The following is a 26,800-nucleotide window of genomic DNA, read 5'->3' as shown; positions in this document are numbered from 1 at the left end:
TAAACTACTGCAGCATAAATACTGGAGGCTGAGACAGGAGCGGTCCGGAGACACTGTGGCCCCATCCGAAGAAACCCCGGACAGGGCCAAACAGGAAGGATATAACCCCACCCACTCCGCCAAAGCACAGCCCCCGGCACCACTAGAGGGATATCCCCAACCACCAACTTACAATCCTGAGACAAGGCCGAGTATAGCCCACAGAGGTCTCCACCACAGCACAAACCAAGGGGGGGGCGCCAACCCAGACAGGAAGATCACGTCATGCTGTGGGGATGTTTTTCCATCGGCAGGGACTGGGAAACTGGTCAGAATTGAAGGAATGACGGATGGCTCTAAATACAGGGAAATTGTTGAGGGAAACCTGTTTCAGTCTTCCAGAGATTTGAGACTGGGACGGAGGTTCACCTTCCAGCAGGACAATGACCCTAAGCATACTGCTAAAGCAACACTCGAGTGGTTTAAGGGGAAACATTTAAATGTCTTGGAATGGCCTAGTCAAAGTCTGTGGTATGACTTAAAGATTTCTGTACACCAGCGGAACCCATCTAACTTGAAGGAGCTGGAGCAGTTTTGCCTTGAAGAATGGGCAAAAATCCTAGTGGCTACATGTGCCAAGCTTATAGAGACATACCTCAAGAGACTTGCAGCTGTAATTGCTGCAAAAGGTGGCTCTACAAAGTATTGACTTTGGGGGGTGAATAGTTATGCACACTCAAGTTCTGTTTTCTTGTCTTAATTCTTGTTTGTTTCACCCAAAAAAATATTTTGCATCTTCAAAGTGGTAGGCATGTTGTGTAAATCAAATGATACAACCCCACCAAAAATTGGGTTGTAAGGCAACAAAATAGGAAAAATGCCAAGGGGGGTGAATACTTTCGCAAGCCACTGTAGTCATACTCAGTTGTGGAAAAAGTACCCAATTGTCATACTTGAGTAAAAGTATAGATACCTTAATAGAAAGTTACTCAAGTAAAAGTGAAAGTTACCCAGTAAAATACTACTTGAGCAAAAGTCTAACAGTATTTGGTTCTAAATATACAGTAAGGTCCATAAATATTTGGACATTGACCAAGTTATTATTATTTTAGCTGTCTACCACAGCATATTGAGTTGAAATTAAATAAAGAATATGAGCTGAAAGTGCAGACTTTTAGCTTTAATTTGAGGGTATTTACATCCAAATCGGGTGAACGGTGTAGGAGTTACAGCACTTTTTATATGTGTTCCCCCCTTTTTAAAGGACCAAAAGTAATTGGACAATTGGCTGCTCAGCTGTTCCATGGCCAGGTGTGTGTTATTCCCTCAACTAGTTAATTTACAAGTAAGCAGATAAAGGGTCTAGAGTTGATTTCAAGTGTGGCATTTGCATTTGGAATCTGTTGCTGTTAACCCTCAATATGAAGTCCAAAGAGTTGTCACTGCCAGTGAAGCAAGCCATCATTAGGCTGAAAAATCAAAACAAACCCATCAGAGAGATAGCAAAAACATTAGATGTGGCCAAATCAACTATTTGGTACATTCTTAAAAAGAAAGAACGCACTGGTGAGCTCAGGAACACCAAAAGGCCCAGAAGACCACAGAAAACAACTGAGGTGGATGACAGAATACTTATTTCCCTTGTGAAGAAAAACCCCTTCACAACAGTTGGCAGAAATCAAGAACACCCTCCAGGAGGTAGGCATACCTGTGTCAGTCAACAATCAAGAGAAGACTTCACCAGAGTAAATACAGAGGGTTTACCACAAGATGTAAACCATTGGTAAGCCTCAAAAACAGAAAGACCAGATTTTGCCCAAAAAAAACTTTAAAAGACTACAGTTCTGGAACAACATCCTATGGACAGATGAGACAAAGATCAACTTGTACCAGAATGATGGGAAGAGAAGAGTATGGAGAAGGGAAGGAACTGCTCATGATCCGAAGCATACCACCTCATCTGTGAAGCATGGTGGAGGTAGTGTTATGGCGTGGGCATGTATGGCTGCCAATGGAACTGGTTCTCTTGTATTTATTGATGATGTGACTGCTGACAAAAGCAGCAGGATAAATTCTGAAGTTTAGGGCTATATTATAAAAAATAAATTATCTGCTCAGATTCAGCCAAATGCTTCAAAACTCATTGGACGGCGCTTCACAGTGCAGATGGACAATGACCTGAAGCATACTGAGAAAGCAACCCAATACTTTTTTAAGGCAAAGAAGTGGAATGTTCTGCAATGGCCAAGTCAATCTCCTGACCTGAATCCAATTGAGCATGCATTTCACTTGCTGAAGGCAAAACTCCCCAAGAACAAACAGGAACTGAAGATAGCTGCAGTAAAGGCCTGGCAGAGCATCACCAGGGAAGAAACCCAGCATCTGTTGATGTCTATGGGTTCCAGACTTCAGGTAATCATTGACTGCAAAGGATTTGCAACCAAGTATTAAAACTCACAATTTAATTTATGATTATGTTAGTTTGTCCAATTACTTTGAACCCCTAAAATTAGGGGGCTATGCATAGAAATGGTTGTAATTCCTACACGGTTCATACAATCATTTTGACAAAACCCTTAAATTAAAGATGAAAGTCTACACTTAAAGCACATCTTGATTGTTTCCTTTCAAATCCATTGTGGTGGCGTACAGAGCCAAAATTATGCAAATTGTGTCACTGTCCAAATACTTATGGACCTGACTGTACTGAAGTATATTAAGCAAAGCAGACGGCACCATTTTCTTGTTTTTAAAATGTGCGGATAGCCAGGGGCACACTCCAACACTCAGACATAATTTACAAATTATGCATTTGTGTTTAGTGAGTCCGCCAGATCAGAGGCAGTAGGGATGACCACGTATTCCCTTGATAAGTGCGTGAATTTGACAATTTTCCTGTCCTGCTAAGCATTCAAAATGTAACAAGTACTTTTGGGTGTCAAGGAAAATGTAGGGAGTAAAAAGTACATTATTTCTTTAGGAATGTAATGAAGTAAAAGTAAAAGTTGTCAAAAATATAAATAGTAAAGTAAAGTACAGTTACCTCAAAAAACTACTTAAGTAGTACTTTAAAGTATTTATACTTAAGTACTTTAAGCCACTGGTGGTACTCTTACCAGATGCTGCAACTTCAGATATGGGCAGCCCCTGTTCATATGACATGAAGCCCAACACAGAGAAGATAGCAAACCCAGCAACGAAGCTTGATCCTCCATTCACCAAACACAGCACAAACGTGTCCCTATAAATGAGGTAAAAGGTAAGAAAAGGTAAGGTAAGATCAGCTCAGGTCAAATCTCATGAATTGCGCTTAAGGTCTGAGTAAATTTCCTCTGTACAGGAATTCAAATAACTACATTTGAGATAAGCTAAACCTTCAGAGAATTAACAATAAAGACGAGAAGGCGGAATCATGCCAGCCTTAATAAATGAATGCTAAAGAGGCTTTTAAGTCGCCTCTCTGTCTCACTTGTCTGTGAACCAGGATAAAGAACTTCCTGTGAGGAGCCAGCCCACCCCTGAGCCTGAGTCATGGACACTGATGTATGAAAAGGCCCTTTAAGGGGTCAGTCAGAGTCAATGCTAACAGTGTTTGGCTCCCAGACTCTCAGGCCAAAGATGGCATGGCCTACAGAGACTTTGAGACACTTGAGAGCCATTGCCAGCTACAGCACTACAGCTCCTGAAGTGATCCAAATTATAGTATAGAACATACTGTATATATCCAATACCCAAAAGTGTAAAATCTTTTGACATAATTCAACCTGTCAGAGTGGGGCTCAAAAACAATACTTGGACATTTCCAAATCCACTACATCCTAGGTTAGTTAACCTCCCAAAGGACACAAAAAAAGGTAAAATAAAAATTATAATACAATAGGCAGCCACAAGCTAGCAGGGAAGAAAATATAAGTATTTACTTATAGCAGTCATTGTTATACTGATTGTAGCTGCCCAGTGCAGTCAGGCTCCCTTGACAGATGCCGAAGGAGAAAAGCACCTGTGCTCCAGCATCCATCCATACCTGCAATGGGACACATACAGTATACATCACATTGAAGCCTTTTTAAAGGTAGAACATTAGCTAAAAATATCCAGTAATAAAAACACAGGTAATGCATTGCATTTCCTGCCCACATGGTATCTTCGCTGATTTTCTTGATCTATTGTATGCTGATTGTTTTACCTGCTGTGCTCCAAACTTACCTGTGGTGCAGTGGAGGCTCCTCAGAGGAGGAAGGAGAGGACTATCCTCCTCAGTGAATTTCATAAAAAATTGTAACAATTAAAAAGTTATCATTTTTAGATAAAACTATACTAAATATAATCACGTCACCAAATAATTGATTAAAACACTATTTTGCAATGAAGGTCTATAGTAGCCTCAACAGCACTCTGTAGGGTAGCACCATGGTGTTCCATCCTCCTCTGGGTACATTGACTTCAATACAAAACCTAGGAGGCTCATGGTTCTCACCCCCTTCCATAGACTTACACAGTAATTATGACAACTTCCGGAGGACGTCCTCCAGCCTATCAGAGCTCTTGCAGCATGAACTGACATATTGTCCACCCAATCAAAGGATCAGAGAATTAATCTAGTACTGGAAGCATAAGCTACAGCTAGCTAGCACTGCAGTGTAATAAAATGTGGTGAGTAGTTGACTCAAAGAGAAAGACAATAGTTGAACAGTTTGAACAAATTAATTTCTTCCAAAATGAAGGAGAAGCAAGAGAGAAATATATATAGAGAGAGATTTCATTAAAACAAATGCACTGTCAGTTTCACTTACTTAGCTAGCAAATGCAGCTAGCTAGTTTAGCCTACTGAAACACCCTGCTCAAACAGAGGGATGCTATGTTAGCTAGCTGGCTATGTCTTTCCCAAAAAACACTGGAACTCTTCCAAGTCAAGGTAAGCTTTTGGTATTACAAATTTACATTACATTTTAGTCATTTAGCAGACGCTCTTAACCAGAGCGACTTACAGTTAGTGAGTGCATAAATATTTTCATACTGGTCCCCCGTGGGAATTGAACCCACAACCCTGGCGTTGCAAGCGCCATGCTCTACCAACTGAGCTACACGGGACTCACGAGGCCCGCCGGTGTAACTGCTTACTGACTGTACACTGTAACATTACTGCATGATTGTAACGCGTTTACTAATGCCTTACTGGTGTATTCATTCCGCCGATTCATGTTGAAAAACGTTTCTTAAACAGAAGCAAATGGAACAAAACGGGGATAAACATAACTGAATTTGTCCAATAGAAACTCTTGTTTGCAACTGTTGGACTAATGATTACACCCTATATCAGCTAGATGCAGGCAAGAGTGTGCAAGGCGGTATTGAATGTCACTGTCTGTCCATGTGTCACTGTCTGTCACCTCAAATTTGTCTCTCGACCTGTGTGCACCTACGTTGTAAACTTTCACTCATAGGCTAGGTTGTAGCAACTTCATGATGTGTATAGGGAAAATGTAGGTATCATGTAGTAGCCTAAACCTATCGCTGTTACATTGAACTGGGTGAATGGAATATGAATGAGAATCATCCAATATGCTGTAATAGAAATAAGGCTTGCTCATATATATATATATATATATATATATATATATATATATATATACACATATATATATTTATCCTCCCTCATCTTAAACGGCACTGACCGCCACTGCTGTGGTGCTACAACAACCACATTGTCATAATTCTCTACCTATTTGTTACGGAATTATGATATTTGGCACACATGTTGAGGGGCATGACAGCTCAGTATGAAAATGTATGCACTCACTAACTGTAAGTCACTCTGGATAAATGACTAAAATGTAAAATGTAAATGATTTACCTGTGGGTCGACCAGTCTTGCAGGGTCCGGGTAGAGGTAAAACTTGATCCCATCGATAGCTCCAGGTAACGTGAGTCCCCGAGCCAATAGAACGATCAACATCAGATAGGGAAAGGTAGCTGTGAAATACACCACCTATCAAGAGGAGAGATATTACCTGACAATAAATAACCAAACATATTCACCATGACAGACATTTTAGTCCTTTCAGAAGATGTTTATATCAAGGGAAAATTACAGTGTGTATATAAAAAGGGGCATAATGTCAGCCTCAGAAAGAGCAAAATGCATGTTAATAAAACCAAAGCAGTGCAATAGTGAGAATAGTCCACTCAGTGTACAAAACATTAGGAACACCTGCTCTTTCAATTACATAGACTGACCAGGTGAAAGTTATGATCCCTTATTGATTTCACTTGTTAAATACACTTCAGTCAGTGTAGATGAAGGGCAGGAGACAAGTTAAAGAAGGATTTTTAAGCCTTGAGACATGGACTGTGTATGTGTGCCATTCAAAGGGTGAATGGGCAACACAAAAGATTGAAGGGTGTCAAGAACTGCAACGCTGCTGGGTTCAACAGTTTCCCGTGTGTATCAAGAATGGTCCACCACCCAAAGGACACCCAGCCAACTTGACACAACTGTGGTAAGCATTGGAGTCATGGGCCAGCATCCCTGTGGAATGCTTTCGACACCTTGTAGAGTCCATGCCCCGACAAAATTGAGGCTGTTCTGAGGCCAAAAGGGGGTGCAACTCAATATTAGGAAGGTGTTCCTAATGTTTTTTACACTCAGTGTATAAGCAATAAATTATTCTAAATGTGACACATTTCTAGTTTGAACACTTCGTAAAAAACAACACACATTGTTCCCTTTGGGAAAACATATCAATGTCCATGGTGAATTTAAACATAATGCTAAAATTCATGTCAGAAAGCAACAGTGCTGGAATATTTGCAGGTATAGGGCTAGCTTTAGTAAGCGTTTACACAACTCCAGGTAAGTAGATTTAATAACTTAAAACATCTCTTACTTACACTTAAAAGGGGCAATCTTCAGTTGCTTCATCCATCTTTGGACTTCAGAATTAATTAAATGTACCCATTGATTCTTGAAGAATATAACTTAAAAATGCCTCATGAGCTTAGTTCAACTGTCGTGCCCCATCAGAACCCCAAAACATAAGCTTGTTTCACTCCAATGTTTGTAAACAAAGTAAATATAAACAAACACTATATAGCCTCAAAACATGGTTAACTATAACTTTGATATCATGGATGGTATGGTCAGTCCTTGCATCCATAGCTCTGTCTATGAATTTGAGAGTGGTTACATTTCTCCAGCCCTATCCCTCTCAGCTTTTTACTGAAACAGGGATGGGGAGATGCTTTGTTATTGTTTCAACTGCTGATTGCCGCTTTAATGTACAGCGAAGCCATGAAATAGGATTACATTTCCATTGGTCGTAAAACAAAAAGGCTAATGGAGACATTACCATTTTAACAATGCTTTAATATGTGTCACATCACTTAAGAAAATGTGTCTCAACAATGAAAATGATCTCCTTAACATCAGATTTACTGACTCTACCTGACATATTACAATTTTACAAACAAAGCCCTGGTAAGAATTATAAAAAGCCAGGGGACATGTCATAATCTTACAGGAGAATGATACATTTGGTATCCTCAGTACAGGTAAGGGAGGGGCTGTGTGGACCAGCAGCAGGCAGAAGAAAGATGGCCTGGGCGTCGTTCCCTTTACATCCACCTTCTCCTGCCACATACCAGACAGCACACACCTCGTTACCTCTCCTTAGACCTACCAATTGACTCAGCAGGACAGGAAAATACTTTCAATTATACATTGCACACCTTGGATGGCCTGGATCAATGTTAACGCTGTCACCCAATATTATAGGTTTTTATTGTTCTTACAGTACCTAGTCATACAAGATAAGCTTGGGTATATTTTTGCCCTAATGTTATAATAAACCAGAAATAAATATGTTAAATAAATGGTATTTCGCATAAGGAGGATGCATAAGTGGCACCTTCACCTCTTCCATAGCGTGTTATGGAAGTACCCTTCGGTCAGAGGCCGTTTTCATAAGAAGCTTAAGTCTGCCGAATTTAGTAGAAATGTTCATTATTTCTTTAAAGCCACAAAACATCACTTTTACATCTCATAAGTAGCCTAGTTTAGACTTGCTGGATTGTAGGATTTGTTTATATTTCCTTAAAGCCACAATACAGTGCATTCGGAAAGTATTCAGACCCCTTGACTTTTTCCACATTTTGTTACGTTACAGCCTTATTCTAAAATTGACTAAATTGTTTTTTTCCTCATCAGTCTACACACAATAACCCATAATGACAAAGCTAAAACAGGTTTTTAGAAATGTTTGCAAATGTATGAAAAAAACAACAACTGAAATATTACATTTACATAAGTATTCAGACCCTTCACTCAGTACTTTGTTGAAGCACCTTTGGCAGCGATTACAGCCTCGAGACTTCTTGGGTATGATGCTACAAGCTTGGCACACTGCATTTAGGGAGTTTCTCCCATTCTTCTCTGCAGATCCTCTCAAGCTCTGTCAGGTTGGATGGGGAGCGTTGCTGAGTTGTCTTGGCTGTGTGCTTAGGGTCGTTGTCCTGTTGGAAGGTGAACCTTCGCCCCAGTCTGAGGTCCTGAGTGCTATGGAGCAGGTTTTTATTAAGGATCACTCTGTACTGTGCTCCGTTCATCTTTCCCTTGATCCTGACTCCCAGTCCCTGCCGCTGAAAAACATCCCCACAGCATGATGCTGCCACCACCATGCTTCACCATAGGGATGGTGCCAGTTTTCCTCCAGACGTGACGCTTGGCATTCAGGCCAAAGAGTTCCATCTTGGTTTCATCAGACCAGAGAATCTTATTTATCATGGTCTGAGTCCTTTAGGGGCCTTTTAGCAAACTCCAAGCGGGCTGTCATGTGCCTTTTACTGAGGAGTGGCTTCCGTCTGACCACTCTACCATAAAGGCCTGATTGCTGCAGAGATGGTTGTCCTTCTGGAAGGTTCTCCCATCTCCACAGAGGAACTCTGGAGCTCTGTCAGAGTGACCATTGGGTTCTTGGTCACCTCCCTGACCAAGGTCCTTCTCCCCAATTGCTCAGTTTGGCCGGGCGGCCAGCTCAAGGGAGAGTCTTGGTGGTTCCAAACTTCTTCCATTTAAGAATGATGGAGACCACTGTGTTCTTGGGGACATTCAATGCTGCAGAAATGTTTTGGTACCCTCCCCCAGATCTGTGTCTCGACACAATCCTCTACGCACCATTCCTTTGACCTCATGGCTTGGTTTTTGCTCTGACATGCACTGTCAACTGTGAGTCCTTATATTGACAGGTGTGTGCCTATTCCAAATCATGTCCAATCAATTGAATTTACCACAGGTGGACTCCAATCAAGTTGTAGAAACATCTCAAGGATGATCAATGGAAACAGGATGCACCTGAGCTCAATTTTGAGTCTCACAGCAAAGGGTCTGAATACTTATGTAAATAAGGTATTTCTGTTTGCAAACATTTCTAAAAAAAACTGTCGCTTTGTCATTATGGGGTATTGTGTGTAGATTGATGAGGAAAACAATTAATTTAATCAATTTTAGAATAACGCTGTAAAGTAACAAAAAGGAAAAAGTCAAGGGGTCTGAATACTTTCCGAATGCACTGTATGTAACTTTTCAAATCAAAACAGATACAGTATCTTACACTCATCAGCACATTCATATTGCACTTCTAGACCCAAACTGTCCTTCTTCCCAGATCAGATGTAGGCCTACTGTACCTTCCCAGTAGACTTCACTCCTTTCCAGACACAGAAGTAGCAGAGTATCCAGGCCAGCAGCAGGCACAGAGCCAGCTCCCACCGCAGACTACCGATCTGCTCTATCCCTGTGGAGATGCTCAACACCCTGCGCCTGGAAACAGCACAGACACATTTCATTCATAATCCCACTGGGACCACATACACTTAATAAAAATACTACTTATCAAAAATGTAACCCTGACTAATGTATAATTTGCTCCCAAGACTTCACCTTCAAAATGTTGTAATTGTGTTGGTATAGGCCCAGCCTAGACCAATTTCTGTCTTGTTATGGATTCATTCAATTAAATAATTTGGATATTGCGCTAACTGTATCTCTCCAAGGTGGTCTGAATCAAACACTAATCCCTGAGAACAGACGTCACAACCAGGGTTGGGTTGGACACACTGTCTTCCCTTAACACTGTTTTACAGACAGACATCTTCAGATGTTTTAGATATCATATTGAAAAGACAGAATATTGAAGAAACTGTAGTTATGCAATTCCTAAATATTTTCTGTCAGACACTAACTGAATGATAACTTCTGTACTTTTCAAGACTCATCTTCAATTAGCAGCTGCAGAAACTCCCAAAGTCAATACAGCTGTAAGGATTGAGTCCTGTTGATTTGCCCTGATTAAGTATTATGTTGAACACATTGACAGTATTTTAAACTGCTATGAGACTTTTGTGCTTTCAGGTTTAATTAGTTTATAAGGATGTGTGTTGACATGATAGTTGGCAACAAGAGAGCAATAGAAATCATATACAGTGCATTCGAAAGTATTCAGACCCCTTGACTTTTTCCACATTTTGTTACGTTACTGTCAAGAGTGCTGTATGTGGATGTGGTGCAGGAATCAGGCGCAGGACACAGAAGCTTCGTCCAACAGACTATAGTACTCCAAACACAACATGAGCCAAAAGGAGCCCGGAGACGAGCGATTACGCACACAGGCGTAAACTAGCAAAGAAAATACTCACGCGCACACACGTGCGGAAACCTCTCCTACAACAACGGAGAAAAACCAAACACAGTCTCAGTAGACAGGTAGCGCAATCACACACAACACCTGACAAACAAAACGAGAACTTAAAGGACACATAATCAACGCTAAACGACAACAGGTGTACAACATTAAGACAAAACCAAACGAACATCGAAAACATACAACGGTGGTAGCTAGTACTCCGGGGACGACGACCGCCGAAGTCTGCCCGAGCAAGGAGGAGAAGCAGCCTCGGCCGAAACCGTGACAGTACCCCCCCCTTGACGCGAGGCTCCAGCCGTGCGCCGACCCCGGCCTCGGGGACGACCAGGAGGACGCGGAGCAGGGCGCGCAGGGTGACTACGGTGGAACTCTGTCAGGAGAGACGGGTCTAGGATGTCCCTCCTCGGCACCCAGCACCGCTCCTCCGGGCCGTACCCCTCCCACTCCACAAGATATTGGAGACCCCCCATCCGGCGTCTCGAATCCAAGATGGACCGAACTGTGTACGCCGGAGCCCCCTCGATGTCCAGTGGGGGCGGAGGAGTCTCTGCAATCTCATCTTCCTGGAGTGGACCAGCTACCACCGGCCTGAGAAGAGACACATGGAACGAGGGGTTAATATTCTTATACTCAATAGGCAGTAGTAACCTGTAACACACCTCGTTCAATCTCCTCAGGACTTTAAAAGACCCCACAAACCGCCGACCCAGCTTCCGGCAGGGCAGGCGGAGGGGTAGGTTTCTGGTCGAGAGCCAGACTCGATCTCCAGGTGCGTACACCGGCCCCTCACTGCGGTGGAGATCGGCGCTCGCCTTCTGTCGATGGATGGCCCGCTGCAGATGGACGTGTGCAGCGTTCCACGTCTCCTCCGAGCGCCTTACCCACTCATCCACCGCAGGGGCCTCGATCTGGCTCTGATGCCACGGTGCCAGAACCGGCTGGTAACACAACACACATTGGAAAGGGGTTAGGTTGGTGGAGGAGTGGCGGAGAGAGTTCTGGGCCATCTCTGCCCAGGGAATATACCTCGCCCACTCCTCCGGCCGGCCCTGGCAATACGACCTCAGAAACCTACCCACATCCTGGTTCACTCGTTCTACCTGCCCATTACTCTCCGGGTGGTACCCCGAGGTAAGGCTCACCGAGACCCCCAAGCGCTCCATGAACGCTCTCCAGACTCGGGAGGTGAACTGGGGACCTCGATCAGACACTATATCCTCGGGTACCCCGTAATGCCGGAAGACGTGGGTGAAGAGTGCCTCAGCGGTCTGCAAGGCAGTAGGAAGACCTGGCATTGGGAGAAGACGACAGGCTTTAGAGAACCGATCCACAACGACCAGTATGGTGGTATTCCCCTGAGAGGGGGGAAGGTCTGTAACAAAATCCACAGAGAGGTGAGACCAGGGTCGTTGTGGAACGGGCAGGGGTTGTAACTTACCCCTGGGCAGATGTCTGGGCGCCTTACACTGGGCGCACACCGAACAGGAGGAGACATAAACCCTCACATCCCTGGCTAACGTTGGCCATCAGTACTTCGCGCTAAGGCAGTGCACTGTCCGGCCAATACCTGGATGTCCAGAGGAGGGTGACGTGTGAGCCCAATAAATGAGTCGATCCCGAACCTCGAGCGGAACGTACGTCCGACCCACCGGACACTGTGGAGGGCTAGGGTCGGTACGCAACGCCCGCTTGATTTCAGCATCGACCTCCCACACTACCGGTGCCACGAGACAAGACTCCGGCAGTATGGAAGTGGGCTCTACGGACCTCTCCTCTGTGTCATACCGCCGGGACAGGGCGTCTGCCTTACCGTTCTGGGACCCAGGGATGTACGTGATCTTAAATACAAACCGGGTTAGAAACATGTTCCACCGAGCCTGGCGAGGGTTCAGTCTCCTAGCTGCCCGAATGTACTCCAGGTTACGGTGGTCAGTCAAAATGAGGAAAGGGTGTTGAGCCCCCTCAAGCCAATGCCTCCACACCTTTAGGGCTTGAACCACGGCTAACAGCTCCCTGTCACCTACGTCATAATTACGCTCCGCCGGGCTGAGCTTTTTGGAGTAAAAGGCACAGGGGCGGAGTTTAGGTGGCGTGCCGGACCGTTGAGATAGCACGGCCCCTATACCGGCCTCAGACGCGTCCACCTCTACCTGAAATGGTAAGGCGGGATCCGGATGCGCAAGCACTGGAGCCGAAGTAAACAGGACCTTCAGTCTCCCAAAAGCCCTGTCCGCCTCCGCTGACCACTGCAAGTGCACCGGACCCCCCTTCAGAAGAGACGTTATGGGAGCTGCCACCTGTCCAAAACCCCGGATAAACCTCCGGTAGTAATTCGCAAAACCCAAGAACTGCTGCACCTCTTTAACGGTGGTTGGGGTTTGCCAATTACGCACGGCTGACACCCGGTCAACCTCCATCTTCACCCCTGACGCGGACAACTGATAACCCAGAAAGGAGACCGACTCCTGAAAAAACAGACATTTCTCTGCCTTGACATACAGGTCGTGCTCCAACAGCCTACCCAACACTCGGCGCACCAGGGCTACATGCTCGTCTCGGGTAGGCGAGTACACCAGGATGTCATCTATGTACACGACCACACCCTGCCCCTGCATGTCCCGGAAGATCTCATCCACGAAGGATTGGAAGACTGAAGGAGCATTCATCAACCCGTATGGCATGACGAGATACTCGTAATGACCCGAGGTGGTACTAAATGCCGTCTTCCATTCATCGCCCTCCCTAATGCGCACCAAGTTATATGCGCTCCTGAGATCCAGTTTCGTGAAGAAACGGGCTCCGTGCAAAGATTCTGTCATAGTCGCAATCAGAGGGAGTGGATAACTGTATTTCACAGTGATCTGATTGAGACTACGGTAATCAATGCACGGGCGCAACCCTCCATCCTTTTTCTTCACAAAAAAGAAGCTCGAGGACGCAGGAGAAGTGGAGGGCCGTATGTATCCTTGTCTCAGAGATTCGGCTATGTAAGTTTCCATAGCTCTCTTCTCCTCTTGGGACAGAGGATACACATGGCTCCGCGGAAGCGCTGCTCCTGCCTGGAGGTCTATCGCACAATCCCCCTGTCTATGAGGAGGCAACCGCGTCGCCCTCGATTTACTGAACACAAGTGCCAAATCCTCATACTCAGTGGGAATGCGCATTGCGGACACCTGGTTTGGACTCTCCACCGAGGTCGCCCCCCACGGAAACACCCAAACATCGCCCCTCACACTGGGCAGACCACTCCTTAAGAGCCCTCTCTTGCCACGAAATAGAAGGATTATGGGTACTCAACCAGGGAATTCCCAGCACCACCGGATACGCAGGAGAGTCGATCAGATATAGCTGGATAGTCTCCTCATGACCCTCCTGCGTACACATCCTAAGTGGCACTGTGACCTCCCTGATCAACCCCGATCCCAACGGACGGCTATCTAGGGCATGAACGGGAAATGGGACGTCAACAGGAAGAAGGGGAATCCCTAGTTCTAAACAAAATTTACGATCAACAAAATTCCCAGCTGCGCCTGAATCTACTAGCGCCTTATGCTGGGAATGAGGTGCAACCTGTGGAAATTGCACAGGTATACAGAAGTGCACAACAGAGAGCTCTGGGTAAGTGGGACGCCTACTCACCTGGAAGGACTCCCCAGTGCGGGGCCTGCCGTCTTCTACCCTAGGAGACCCTCCCCAGCACCTGGCCGCGGTGTGTCCTCCACGGCCACAGTTGGTGCAGGGGACGGCCCCCCTTGTGCTCCTTCCTCTCCTCTCTCTAGCGCCAGCACCCCCGAGCTCCATAGGGCTCGGCTCGGAGGTGCTGGAGGGTGGAATGGACGAACCCCACTCGGAACGTCCGCGGGTGGCCAGCAGGGTGTCCAGCCGGATGGACATGTCCACCAATTGGTCGAACGTGAGGCTGGTATCCCTGCAGGCCAGCTCACGACGGACGTCCTCCTGTAGACTACAACGGTAGTGATCGATGAGGGCCCGCTCATTCCACCCTGCATCCGCCGCTAGAGTCCGGAATTCCAAAGCGAACTCCTGGGCGCTCCTCTTCCCCTGCCGGAGGTAGAATAGACGCTCCCCCGCCGCTTTCCCCTCAGGTGGATGGTCGAACACAGCCTTGAAGCGGCGGGAGAACTCCGCGTATGTGATCGTGGCGGCGTCTATCCTCCTCCATTCGGCGTTGGCCCACTCCAACGCCTTGCCGGTGAGACAGGAGATGAGGGCGGAAACGCTCTCGTGTCCCGAGGGCGCCGGGTGTACGGTGGCCAGGTATAGTTCCACCTGCAGGAGGAACCCCTGACACCCGGCAGCGGTGCCATCATACGCCCTCGGGAGCGAGAGCCGAATCCCACTGGGTTCCGGAGCTTGGATGGGCGGACTGGCCGATGGTGATGGCAAGGTAGGTGGAGATGTGGATGCCCCTCTGTTCTCCCATCGGTGCAGAGTGTTTATTACGTCCTGAAGGGCGGTCCCGATACGAAGGATCTGGTCGTTCTGTTCGCGGACGCGCTCCTCCAGTGACTCTGGTGCTGCTGCTGCTCCTGCTGATTCCATAATGGTGTGTGATTCTGTCAAGAGTGCTGTATGTGGATGTGGTGCAGGAATCAGGCACAGGACACAGAAGCTTCGTCCAACAGACTATAGTACTCCAAACACAACACGAGCCAAAAGGAGCCCGGAGACGAGCGATTACGCACACAGGCGTAAACTAGCAAAGAAAATACTCACGCGCACACACGTGCGGAAACCTCTCCTACAACAACGGAGAAAAACCAAACACAGTCTCAGTAGACAGGTAGCGCAATCACACACAACACCTGACAAACAAAACGAGAACTTAAAGGACACATAATCAACGCTAAACGACAACAGGTGTACAACATTAAGACAAAACCAAACGAACATCGAAAACATACAACGGTGGTAGCTAGTACTCCGGGGACGACGACCGCCGAAGTCTGCCCGAGCAAGGAGGAGAAGCAGCCTCGGCCGAAACCGTGACAGTTACAGCCTTATTCTAAAATCAATCTACACACAATACCCCATAATGACAAAGTGAAAACAGGTTTTTAGGAATTTTAGCTAATGTATTAAAAAATAAAAAACTGAAATACCTTCCGTCTGGCCACTCTACCATCAAGGCCTGATTGGCGCAGTGCTGCAGATATGGTTGTCCTTCTGGAAGGTTCTTCCATCTCCACAGAGGAACTATGAAGCTCTGTCAGAGTGACCATTGGGTTCTTGGTCACCTCCCTGATCAAGGCCCTTCTCCCCCGATTGCTAATTTTGGCCGGGCGGCCAGCTCTAGGAAGAGTCTTGTTGGTTCCAAACGTCTTCTATTTAAGAATGATGGAGGCCACTGTGTTCTTGGGGACCTTCAATGCTGCAGAAATGTTTTGGTACCTTTCCCCAGATCTGTACCTCGACACAATCCTGTCTCGGAGCTCTACGGACAATTCCTTTGACCTCATGGCTTGGTTTTTGCTCTGACATGCACTATCAACTGTGGGACCTTATATAGACAGGTGTGTGCCTTTCCAAATCATGTCCAATCAATTGAATTGACCACAGGTGGACTCCAATCAAGTTGTAGAAACATCTCAAGGATGATCAATGGAAACAGGATGCACCTGAGCTCAATTTCGAGTCTCATAGCAAAGGGTCTGAATATTTATGTAAATATGGTTTTTTATTTTTTTATTTTTAATACATTTGCTAAAATTTCTAAAAACCTGTTTTCACTTTGTCATTATGGGATATTGTGTGCAAAATGAGGGAAAAATATAATTTAATCCATTTTAGAATAAGGCTGTAACGTAACAAAATGTGGAAAAAGGGAAGGTGTCTGAATACTTTCCAAATGCACTGTAAATCTATAATTGCTTCGTCATAAGGCTATACCAGTCAGCCTATTGTGCATGTACAGGCCTTTCTTGAGATATTTCATTAAAGATTACATGGTTAAATGGAAACCACATAATAATAACTTATTTGATTGTGAGAAAAAGTGATTATGAGAACATTGGTAAATGACTACACTTGATTATCATAATAATCGCAGTAGAGAGTATAGTAGCTATAAGAATCCATGTGGAGAGAGTAGTGTAGTGTAGAAATAGAATCACGTAGAATATTAAAGTACTGTACATGACACTTACTCCCAGAACTCTGTCGCAGGTGAAGTTGCATTCATAGGGACTGTCCAGTTAGCTGACAGATTCCTCTTGTCAAATTCTACACAAGATCCTGTGGGAGAAATACATTTCATTAAAAATAAGAAAGACAAGTTTAATAGTTCAAGACAAGTAATGTGTGTATACAGAATGTTTATTGTTCTTGCAAAGACTGGAGATTATAAATTTGTTTAGTCAATAAACACCCCATGGTTTTAACCCAGTCATACTAAACATAATATAGGCTGGAAATGAAAACCTAAGTTTGGATATTGGAGCAAAACAATGTCTAATGCAGAGACTGCATGTGCAGCCCAGTGGGAGCTCAAACTTGGCTTAAAAATACATCACAAGATATTGCGCACTTACATATCTTGAGGAAACATTTAAGATTACAGTGGTAGTCTATATTTTCACACACGTCCTGTCCTGCCATCTAGCGGACTCAGTGAATCAGGGTAACATCCTAAATGACAACCCTCCTCCCCCACCCTTTTTTATCTGATACTTACTACTTACTTACAAATGAAGTGGTAAAACATATCCTAATAATGACACTAACCTTAGAACTAGATAGTTGCTATTTATGTACTATATTTGGAAGTAAGTAATGCCATGTATTGTAACTACATAATTGTTGAGTAAATATTAGTTCAACAGCTGAAAAAGGGCTGTAAGGAATACATTTTCCTAGTGCAACAACCACGTCTCCAGTGTATTTTTCATATTCAAATCATATTCAAATTGTTCACTCCCCTGATACACTGAGATTTGAAAAGACAGTTGCTTTCTGTTCATGTAGAATGGTTGAGACAAACAGTAAAATAACAAATGTGCACTCTACCAACATCAGTATAATCCTATTACAAGTAGATAGGTCTACAGGCTTGGCAGTTTGGCTGTTTAGCCTGGCAGCTATCTACTGAAAGACACAACAGTACGGCCTTCAAATGGAAAATTACCAGACAATCTGGCAGTGTAATTCTGTAGTCTGTAATAGTTTGCAAGCCCTGCCACATCCTACTCAGTACCTTTGTATTGCATGGCAAGCAACAGCCCTTTTTCTGTGTGCCTAGAAATTAATACTCTGATCTGTGATTAGGCCACACTGCACATCTCACTGAGCAGAGGAAAAGAGCAGCAGTACACATCAACTAAAAAAGCACCAGTCCATGCTAGATGGCCAAATAAAACAATATTGCAGGCCTAGTATCCCAGAACACAAATTAAGCTGAATGCATGTTCTCTAAAAGGCATCAGAGGAGAGTGGTGTAGTTGTAGATGGGGCATTATGTTTACTTCCAGTTCCAATATCTAACAAGAAAAGTCAGCAAAAAAAAGTCACACTTGTCCATCGTTTAGCAGTGAACAGGAGTCCTGCATGACTGAAAAGTCTCTCACAGGCTGCAGATGCAGGAAGACCTGTGTTGACTTTGAGTGACAGCTTCTTGATGCGAGGAAAGGTGTGGAGTAGATCCATACCTGCAGGGGACAGACATGAAAGGTACCTCTCCAGCTCTCCTACTTGTGATTTTCCCAACTCCATGGATGCAAAGAAGTCGTCTTCATCAAAGAGGCCGCTGTTTGCGCTGGTGACATCATCCAAGTCGGTGTTGAGGTGATTTCTGATGTAGTCAAAGCCTGTGGGTTTTAGGGCAAGATAAATTGTTTTTCAAACAAATTAAGTCTGCACATTATTCTTACCCTTCTACTGTATAGGCTGTCAAGCTGCTGATATTTGACATTAAAAGCTACCTGAGCTTCTAACTATATTGCCACCCTGTGGTTTGTCACTGACACACTATAATCCTAAATGACAGTAACATTATACAGAGTTATATAGGTCAATGTCTACTGGTTCACATTTGAATTGATAAACAAGTATATTTACCAGCATTTAAGATGTTCTCCTCTGTGGTCCAGGATGTTCTGAATCTTGGTAGGAGTATTGCTGCTGCAATCAGCTCAGGCTCTTTCATGACGTCTCCAAAACGTTTCTGGATCCCTTGCTGCAGGGCGTGAACAAGAGCTGTACACATTTTGCAAGTTGACTCCAACTTCTTCAGCTTGTCCCGCAACTGGTAAAGTGTTGGCAGCAGGAGGCCCATATGCACAGATGATTCCCCTTGGAGGATATTAAGGGCCATGGCAACAGGCTTCATCACAGCAGCATACTCGACCAAAAACCCAATGGATACAGCTGGATTGAACCTATAAAAGATGTAACGATAAAAAAATTACTTATAGCTATTTCTGGTACAATGTCTTTATTATGCATTGTACATGTTAAATACACAAATAAATAAAAATAAAACAAATTTGTTAAATTATTTCATTCAAGTCATCCACAATTGTCACACCACCATGCAAAGAAAACTTAGTTACTTGAGACAAGTGGATTCACCCATTAATCAGCAAGGCTTATTTATTTGTATTATTCTTTAAAAACAAAATATACATTTTGTCAACTTACATCTTTATCGCTGTGCAGACATTGCGAATTGCTTGTTCTCCTTGCTCTCGGTGAATGCGCACAATCCTTTCTACAGCGAGGAACAGGGAGCTCCAGCGTGTCTGATTGGGTCGGAGAAACTGCAGCTTGCATTCACGTTCCACTGTTTCATGAGCCATGGTTGACCTGCTGGTTTTATTCCAAAGAGCATGACATTTTGCAAAAGCAGACAGAGACAGCCTCTTGTAGGTTTCGTTTGCAGCTCCTCCTGCAGCAGTGGCATCAACTGTGGATATAAGATTGAGGAGATGGCATGCACACTTTTGGTGCCTTGGAAGTTGGTACTCAAGGCCTGTGTTGTCATCCAGAATAGCAGACACATCTTGATACTCCACCTCTGACTCACTCTGATCTTCTGCTGCATCATCAAGGGTGGAGTCACTCTCCTCTTGTACATTGATGGCTTCCTCCTCTTTCTCATCACCATATAATCGAAAGGCCTTCAGGAAGTTTGAGCCACTGTCTGTTGTTGTCCTGGTCACTTTTTCCCTGATGTGGTACTCAGAATGTATTTCTTCTAATGCAGCAGCAAGGACATCAAACGTGTGCGAGCTTTTGACAGGTCTACAAGCCAATCCAGTGGAGTGCCTCTCCAGTGAGGTGTTGTCTATCCAGTGACAGGTGACACCTAAGTATCTACGTTGTCTGGCAGACCAGCAGTCTGTTGTGGTAGCAACATAGTTCACAGCACTCAGCTTTTTGATGATTATGCTCTTCTTGTGTTTTGCAGCTTCTTGTATTCTTGTGCATAACATTTTCCTTGTCATTACTGTATGAGGTTGCAAGGTTTCTATCAAAGTCTTGAAGGATGCCACAGAAAATGGTTGGTTGGCCTCACATACAAAATTTAGCACCAGCTTGTCAAGCGTTGCTTGTGTTACCTGCCCTGGGGCAGCGAAGGCTGTGATTTTTGCATTTGTCACAAGAGTATCACTGGAAGAGGAGGGCTTACGCTTTCTGTGGTTCTCTAGTAAGTCTGTGTACATTGCCAGTTTGTTGGGGTGAACCCTCTGTGAATAAAAAAAAATCTGTGAGGCTACAGGGAGATCAAGACATTAAAAGAGACTTATTATCACATCAAATTTGGATATATATATAGAAAATGTTTAAAACATATGTAACCTAAAAGACAAACATTCGCCTATCCACAGCAAAAAAAAACGAATTTAGGAAACTTACCGCTACATGTTTCCTCAAGTTAGATGTTGAGTTCTTGAATGCTGAAATGTCCGTTTGTTTTGGTAGACACAGAAGACACCGCATAATGTAGCTGCTCTTTCGCACTTTTACTAAGGTAAACATGCTTTCAATATGAGGCCAGGGGTGCGGGTGTTCCTCCTCGTCTGTGTCTGCATTGCCGACGGCTAATTCTGAAATTTTTGTGTTGCTACGACTGTAAAGCTAACCCGTCCCGCCGCTGAGATTGAGTATGGTAACGTGACGAGACTGCACAACTACGTTTGATTGGTGAAACACAGTCACGTGGTAAAGCCTTAGCGGAAGTCTCTCTTTGTCAAAATAAAACATTAAAATAAGGCGTACGCAGGGGGATAACGGAAATGATGCATAGAATACCAAAGAGGTAAAAAGAAAAGTAACGACCTCACTGTAGCCTAATGTAGCGGAGTAAGAGTACAGTTTGTTCTTCACAAATCTACTCAAGTAAAAGTAAAAAGTATAGTGATTTAAAACTACTCCTAGAAGTATAATTTTTTCAAAAACGTACTCAAGTAAATGTAACGGAGTAAATGTAACTCGTTACTACCCACCTCTGGTCCTGTATTGACGCTTTGCCTATTTGATGGTTAGTCGGAGGGCATAGCGGGATTTCTTATAAGCTTCCGGGTTAGAGTCCCGCTCCTTGAAAGTGGCAGCTCTACCCTTTAGCTCAGTGCGGATGTTGCCTGTAATCCATGGCTTCTGGTTGGGGTATGTACGTATGGTCACTGTGGGGACGGCGTCATCGATGCACTTATTGATGAAGCCAGTGACTGATGTGGTGTACTCCTCAATGCCCTCGGAAGAATCGCGGAACATATTCCAGTCTGTGCTAGCAAAACAGTCCTGTAGCTTAGCATCTGCTTCATCTGACCACTTTTTTATTGACTGAGTCACTGGTGCTTCCTGCTTTAGTTTTTGCTTGTAAGCAGGAATCAGGAGGATATAATTATGGTCAGATTTTCCAAATAGAGGGCAAGGGAGAGCTTTGTACGCGTCTCAGTGTGCGGAGTAAAGGTAGTCTAGAGTTTTTTTCCCTCTGGTTGCACATTTAACATGCTGGTAGAAATGAGGTAAAATGGATTTCAATTTCCCTACATTAAAGTCCCCGGCCACTAGGAGTGCAGCCTCTGGATGAGCGTTTTCCTGTTTGCTTATGGCCGTATACAGTTCATTGAGTGCGGTCTTTGTGCCAGCATCGGTTTGTGGTGGTAAATAGACAGCTGCGAAGAATATAGATGAAAACCCTCTTGGTAGATAGTGTGGTCTACAGCTTATCATGAGATACTCAACCTCAGGCGAGCAAAACCTTGAGACTTCCTTAGATATCGTGCACCAGCTGTTGTTTACAAATATACATACACCACCCCTTGTCTTACCGGAGGCTGCTGTTCTATCCAGCCAATACAGTGTATAACCCGCCAACTGTATGTTATTCATGTCTTCGTTCAGCCATGACTCAGTGAAACATAAGATATTACAGTTTTGAATGTCCCGTTGGTAGGATATACGTGCCTGTATTTCGTCCACTTTATTATCAAGCGATTGTAAATTGGCCAATAGTATCGATGGCAAGGGCAGATTTTTCTTTTTTGAGGGGGGTAGATCAGCTTAATATTGCAGATAGATTGGAACTTCCATCAATGTAATTGTCTGCATCACTTCCAATCCCCCATGTTTATCTGTATATATATATATATACATACACACACACACATACATACACATATACAGTGGGGAGAACAAGTATTTGATACACTCCCAATTTTGCAGGTTTTCCTACTTACAAAGCATGTAGAGGTCTGTAATTTTTATCATAGGTACACTTCAAATGTGAGAGACGGAATCTAAAACAAAAATCCAGAAAATCACATTGTATGATTTTTAAGTAATTAATTTGCATTTTATTGCATGACATAAGTATTTGATCACCTACCAACCAGTAAGAATTCCGTCTCTCACAGACCTGTTAGTTTTTATTTAAGAAGCCCTCATGTTCTCCACACATTACCTGTATTAACTAAACCTGTTTGAACTCATTACCTGTATAAAAGACACCTGTCCACACACTCAATCAAACAGACTCCAACCTCTCCACAATGGCCAAGACCAGAGAGCTGTGTAAGGACATCAGGGATAAAATTGTAGACCTGCACAAGGCTGGGATGGGCTACAGGACAATAGGCAAGCAGCTTGGTGAGAAGGCAACAACTGTTGGCGCAATTATTAGAAAATGGAAGAAGTTCAAGATGACGGTCAATCACCCTCAGTCTGGGGCTCCATGCAAGATCTCACCTCGTGGGGCATCAATGATCATGAGGAAGGTGAGGGATCAGCCCAGAATTACACGGCAGGACCTGGTCAATGACCTGAAAAGAGCTGGGACCGCAGTCTCAAAGAAAACCATTAGTAACACACTACGCCGTCATGGATTAAAATCCTGCAGAACACGCAAGGTCCCCCTGCTCAAGCCAGCGCATGTCCAGGCCCGTCTGAAGTTTGCCAATGACCATCTGGATGATCCAGAGGAGGAATGGGAGAAGGTCATGTGGTCTGATGAGACAAAAATAGAGCTTTTTGGTCTAAACTCCACTCGCCGTGTTTGGAGGAAGAAGAAGGATGAGTACAACCCCAAGAACACCATCCCAACCGTGAAGCATGGAGGTGGAAACATCATTCTTTGGGGATGCTTTTCTGCAAAGGGGACAGGACGACTGCACCGTATTGAGGGGAGGATGGATGGGGCCATGTATCGCGAGATCTTGGCCAACAACCTCCTTCCCTCAGTAAGAGCATTGAAGATGGGTCGTGGCTGGGTCTTCCAGCATGACAACGACCCGAAACACACAGCCAGGGCAACTAAGGAGTGGCTCCGTACGAAGCATCTCAAGGTCCTGGAGTGGCCTAGCCAGTCTCCAGACCTGAACCCAATAGAAAATCTTTGGAGGGAGCTGAAAGTCCGTATTGCCCAGTGACATCCCCGAAACCTGAAGGATCTGGAGAAGGTCTGTATGGAGGAGTGGGCCAAAATCCCTGCTGCAGTGTGTGCAAATCTGGTCAAGACCTACAGGAAACGTATGATCTCTGTAATTGCAAACAAAAGTTTCTGTACCAAATATTAAGTTCTGCTTTTCTGATGTATCAAATACTTATGTCATGCAATAAAATGCAAATTAATTACTTTAAAATCATACAATGTGATTTTCTGGATTCTTGTTTTAGATTCCATCTCTCATAGTTGAAGTGTACCTATGATAAAAATTACAGACCTCTACATGCTTTGTAAGTAGGAAAACCTGCAAAATCGGCAGTGTATCAAATACTTGTTCTCCCCACTGTACATACACATACACATATATACACATATACACACATACATACATACATACAGTGGGGGAAAAAAGTATTTAGTCAGCCACCAATTGTGCAAGTTCTCCCACTTAAAAAGATGAGAGAGGCCTGTAATTTTCATCATAGGTACACGTCAACTATGACAGACAAATTGAGATTTTTTTTCTCCAGAAAATCACATTGTAGGATTTTTAATGAATTTATTTGCAAATTATGGTTGAAAATAAGTATTTGGTCACCTACAAACAAGCAAGATTTCTGGCTCTCACAGACCTGTAACTTCTTCTTTAAGAGGCTCCTCTGTCCTCCACTCGTTACCTGTATTAATGGCACCTGTTTGAACTTGTTATCAGTATAAAAGACACCTGTCCACAACCTCAAACAGTCACACTCCAAACTCCACTATGGCCAAGACCAAAGAGCTGTCAAAGGACACCAGAAACAAAATTGTAGACCTGCACCAGGCTGGGAAGACTGAATCTGCAATAGGTAAGCAGCTTGGTTTGAAGAAATCAACTGTGGGAGCAATTATTAGGATATGGAAGACATACAAGACCACTGATAATCTCCCTCGATCTGGGGCTCCACGCAAGATCTCACCCCGTGGGGTCAAAATGATCACAAGAACGGTGAGCAAAAATCCCAGAACCACACAGGGGGGACCTAGTGAATGACCTGCAGAGAGCTGGGACCAAAGTAACAAAGCCTACCATCAGTAACACACTACGCCGCCAGGGACTCAAATCCTGCAGTGCCAGACGTGTCCCCCTGCTTAAGCCAGTACATGTCCAGGCCCGTCTGAAGTTTGCTAGAGTGCATTTGGATGATCCAGAAGAGGATTGGGAGAATGTCATATGGTCAGATGAAACCAAAATATAACTTTTTGGTAAAAACTCAACTCATCGTGTTTGGAGGACAAAGAATGCTGAGTTGCATCCAAAGAACACCATACCTACTGTGAAGCATGGGGGGTGGAAACATCATGCTTTGGGGCTGTTTTTTCTGCAAAGGGACCAGGGACGACTGATCTGTGTAAAGGAAAGAATGAATGGGGCCATGTATCGTGAGATTTTGAGTGAAAACCTCCTTCCATCAGCAAGGGCATTGAAGATGAATTGTGGCTGGGTCTTTCAGCATGACAATGATCCCAAACACACCGCCCGGGCAACGAAGGAGTGGCTTCGTAAGAAGCATTTCAAGGTCCTGGAGTGGCCTAGCCAGTCTCCAGATCTCAACCCCATAGAAAATCTTTGGAGGGAGTTGAAAGTCCGTGTTGCCCAGCGACAGCCCCAAAACATCACTGCTCTAGAGGAGATCTGCATGGAGGAATGGGCCAAAATACCAGCAACAGTGTGTGAAAACCTTGTGAAGACTTACAGAAAACGTTTGACCTGTGTCATTGCCAACAAAGGGTATATAACAAAGTATTGAGAAACTTTTGTTATTGACCAAATACTTATTTTCCACCATAATTTGCAAAAAAAATCATAAAAAATCCTACAATGTGATTTTCTGAATTTTTCTTTCTCATTTTGTCTGTCATAGTTGACGTGTACCTATGATGAAAATTACAGGCCTCTCTCATCTTTTTAAGTGGGAGAACTTGGCTGACTAAATACTTTTTTCCCCCACTGTATATATATATATATTTACGAGAAAAAAAACATATGGGGGATTGGAAGTGATGCAGACAATTACATAAATGGAAGTTACAATCTATCTGAAATATTAAAGCTGATCTACCCCCTAAAAAAATAAAGAAAAAAAATAAAAAAAATAACCTGACCTCAATCCTATAGAAAATATGTGGGCAGAACTGAAAAAGCGTGTGCGAGCAAGGAGGTCTACAAACCTGACTCAGTTACACCAGCTCTGTCAAGAGGAATGGGCCAAAATTCACCCAACTTATTGTAGGAAGCTTGTGGAAGGCTACCCAAAACATTTGACCCAAGTTAAACAATTTAAAGGCAATGTTACCAAATACTAATTGAGTGTATGTAAACTCTGACCCACTGGGAATGTGATGAAAGAAATAAAAGCTGAAATATATAATTCTCTCTACTATTATTTTGACATTTCACATTCTTAAAATAAAGTGGTGATCCTAACTGACCTAAGACAGGGAATTTTTACTAGGATTAAATGTCAGGAATTGTGAAAAACTGAGTATAAATGTATTTGGCTAAGGTGCATGTAAACTTCCAACTTTAACTGCATATATTTATTTATTCATGGAAATCTTACATTTACATAAGTATTCAAACCCTTTACTCAGCGATTACAGCATTGAGTCTTCTTGGGTATGACACTACAAGATTGGCACACCTGTATTTGGGGAGTTTTTCCCATTCTTCTCTGCAGATTCCCTCAAGCCCTGTCAGGTTGGATGAGCAGTGTCGCTGCACAGCTATTTTCAGGTCTCTCCAGAGATGTTCGATTGGGTTCAAGTCCGGGCTCTGGCTGGGCCACTCAAGGACATTCAGAGACTTGTCCCAAAGCCACTCCTGCGTTGTTTTGGCTGTGTTTTTAGGGTCGTTGTCCTGTTAGAAGGTGATCCTTCATCCAAGTCTGAGGTCCTGAGCACTCTGGAGCAGGTTTTCATCAAGGATCTCTCTGTACTTTGCTCCGTTCATCTTTTCCTCGATCCTGACTAGGCTAAAGGTCCCTGCCGCTGAAAAACATCCCCACAGCATGATGCTGCCACCACCATGCTTCACCGTGGGGATGGTGCCAGGTTTCCTCCAGACGTGACGCTTAGCATTCAGGTCAAAGAGTTCAATCTTGGTTTCATCAGAACAGAGAATCTTGTTTTTCATGGTCTGAGAGTCCTTTAGGTTCCTTTTGGCAAACTCCAAGCA

At 44.1% G+C, this 26,800-nt stretch overlaps 1 protein-coding gene across 1 annotated transcript in view; it reads right to left on the bottom strand.

Annotated features, from left to right (window-relative positions):
- LOC121578467 (sodium- and chloride-dependent GABA transporter 2) overlaps positions 1-26,800 on the bottom strand; it is a 74,110-nt gene that overhangs the window by 18,273 nt on the left and 29,037 nt on the right. Inside the window, exons 4-8 of the mRNA XM_041892841.1 lie at positions 16,847-16,934; positions 9,664-9,796; positions 5,834-5,968; positions 3,900-4,003; positions 3,096-3,220 (exon numbers count right to left, since the gene is read on the bottom strand). Of these exons, the coding sequence (XP_041748775.1) occupies positions 3,096-3,220; positions 3,900-4,003; positions 5,834-5,968; positions 9,664-9,796; positions 16,847-16,934 (585 nt within the window). The remainder of the gene's footprint in view (positions 1-3,095; positions 3,221-3,899; positions 4,004-5,833; positions 5,969-9,663; positions 9,797-16,846; positions 16,935-26,800) is intronic.

The sequence above is a fragment of the Coregonus clupeaformis genome, chromosome 12 (genome assembly GCF_020615455.1).
Source record: "Coregonus clupeaformis isolate EN_2021a chromosome 12, ASM2061545v1, whole genome shotgun sequence".
Lineage (NCBI taxonomy): Eukaryota > Metazoa > Chordata > Actinopteri > Salmoniformes > Salmonidae > Coregonus > Coregonus clupeaformis.
Note: the sequence above shows the minus strand (reverse complement) of the source record. Positions and strands in the feature narration are given on the sequence as shown.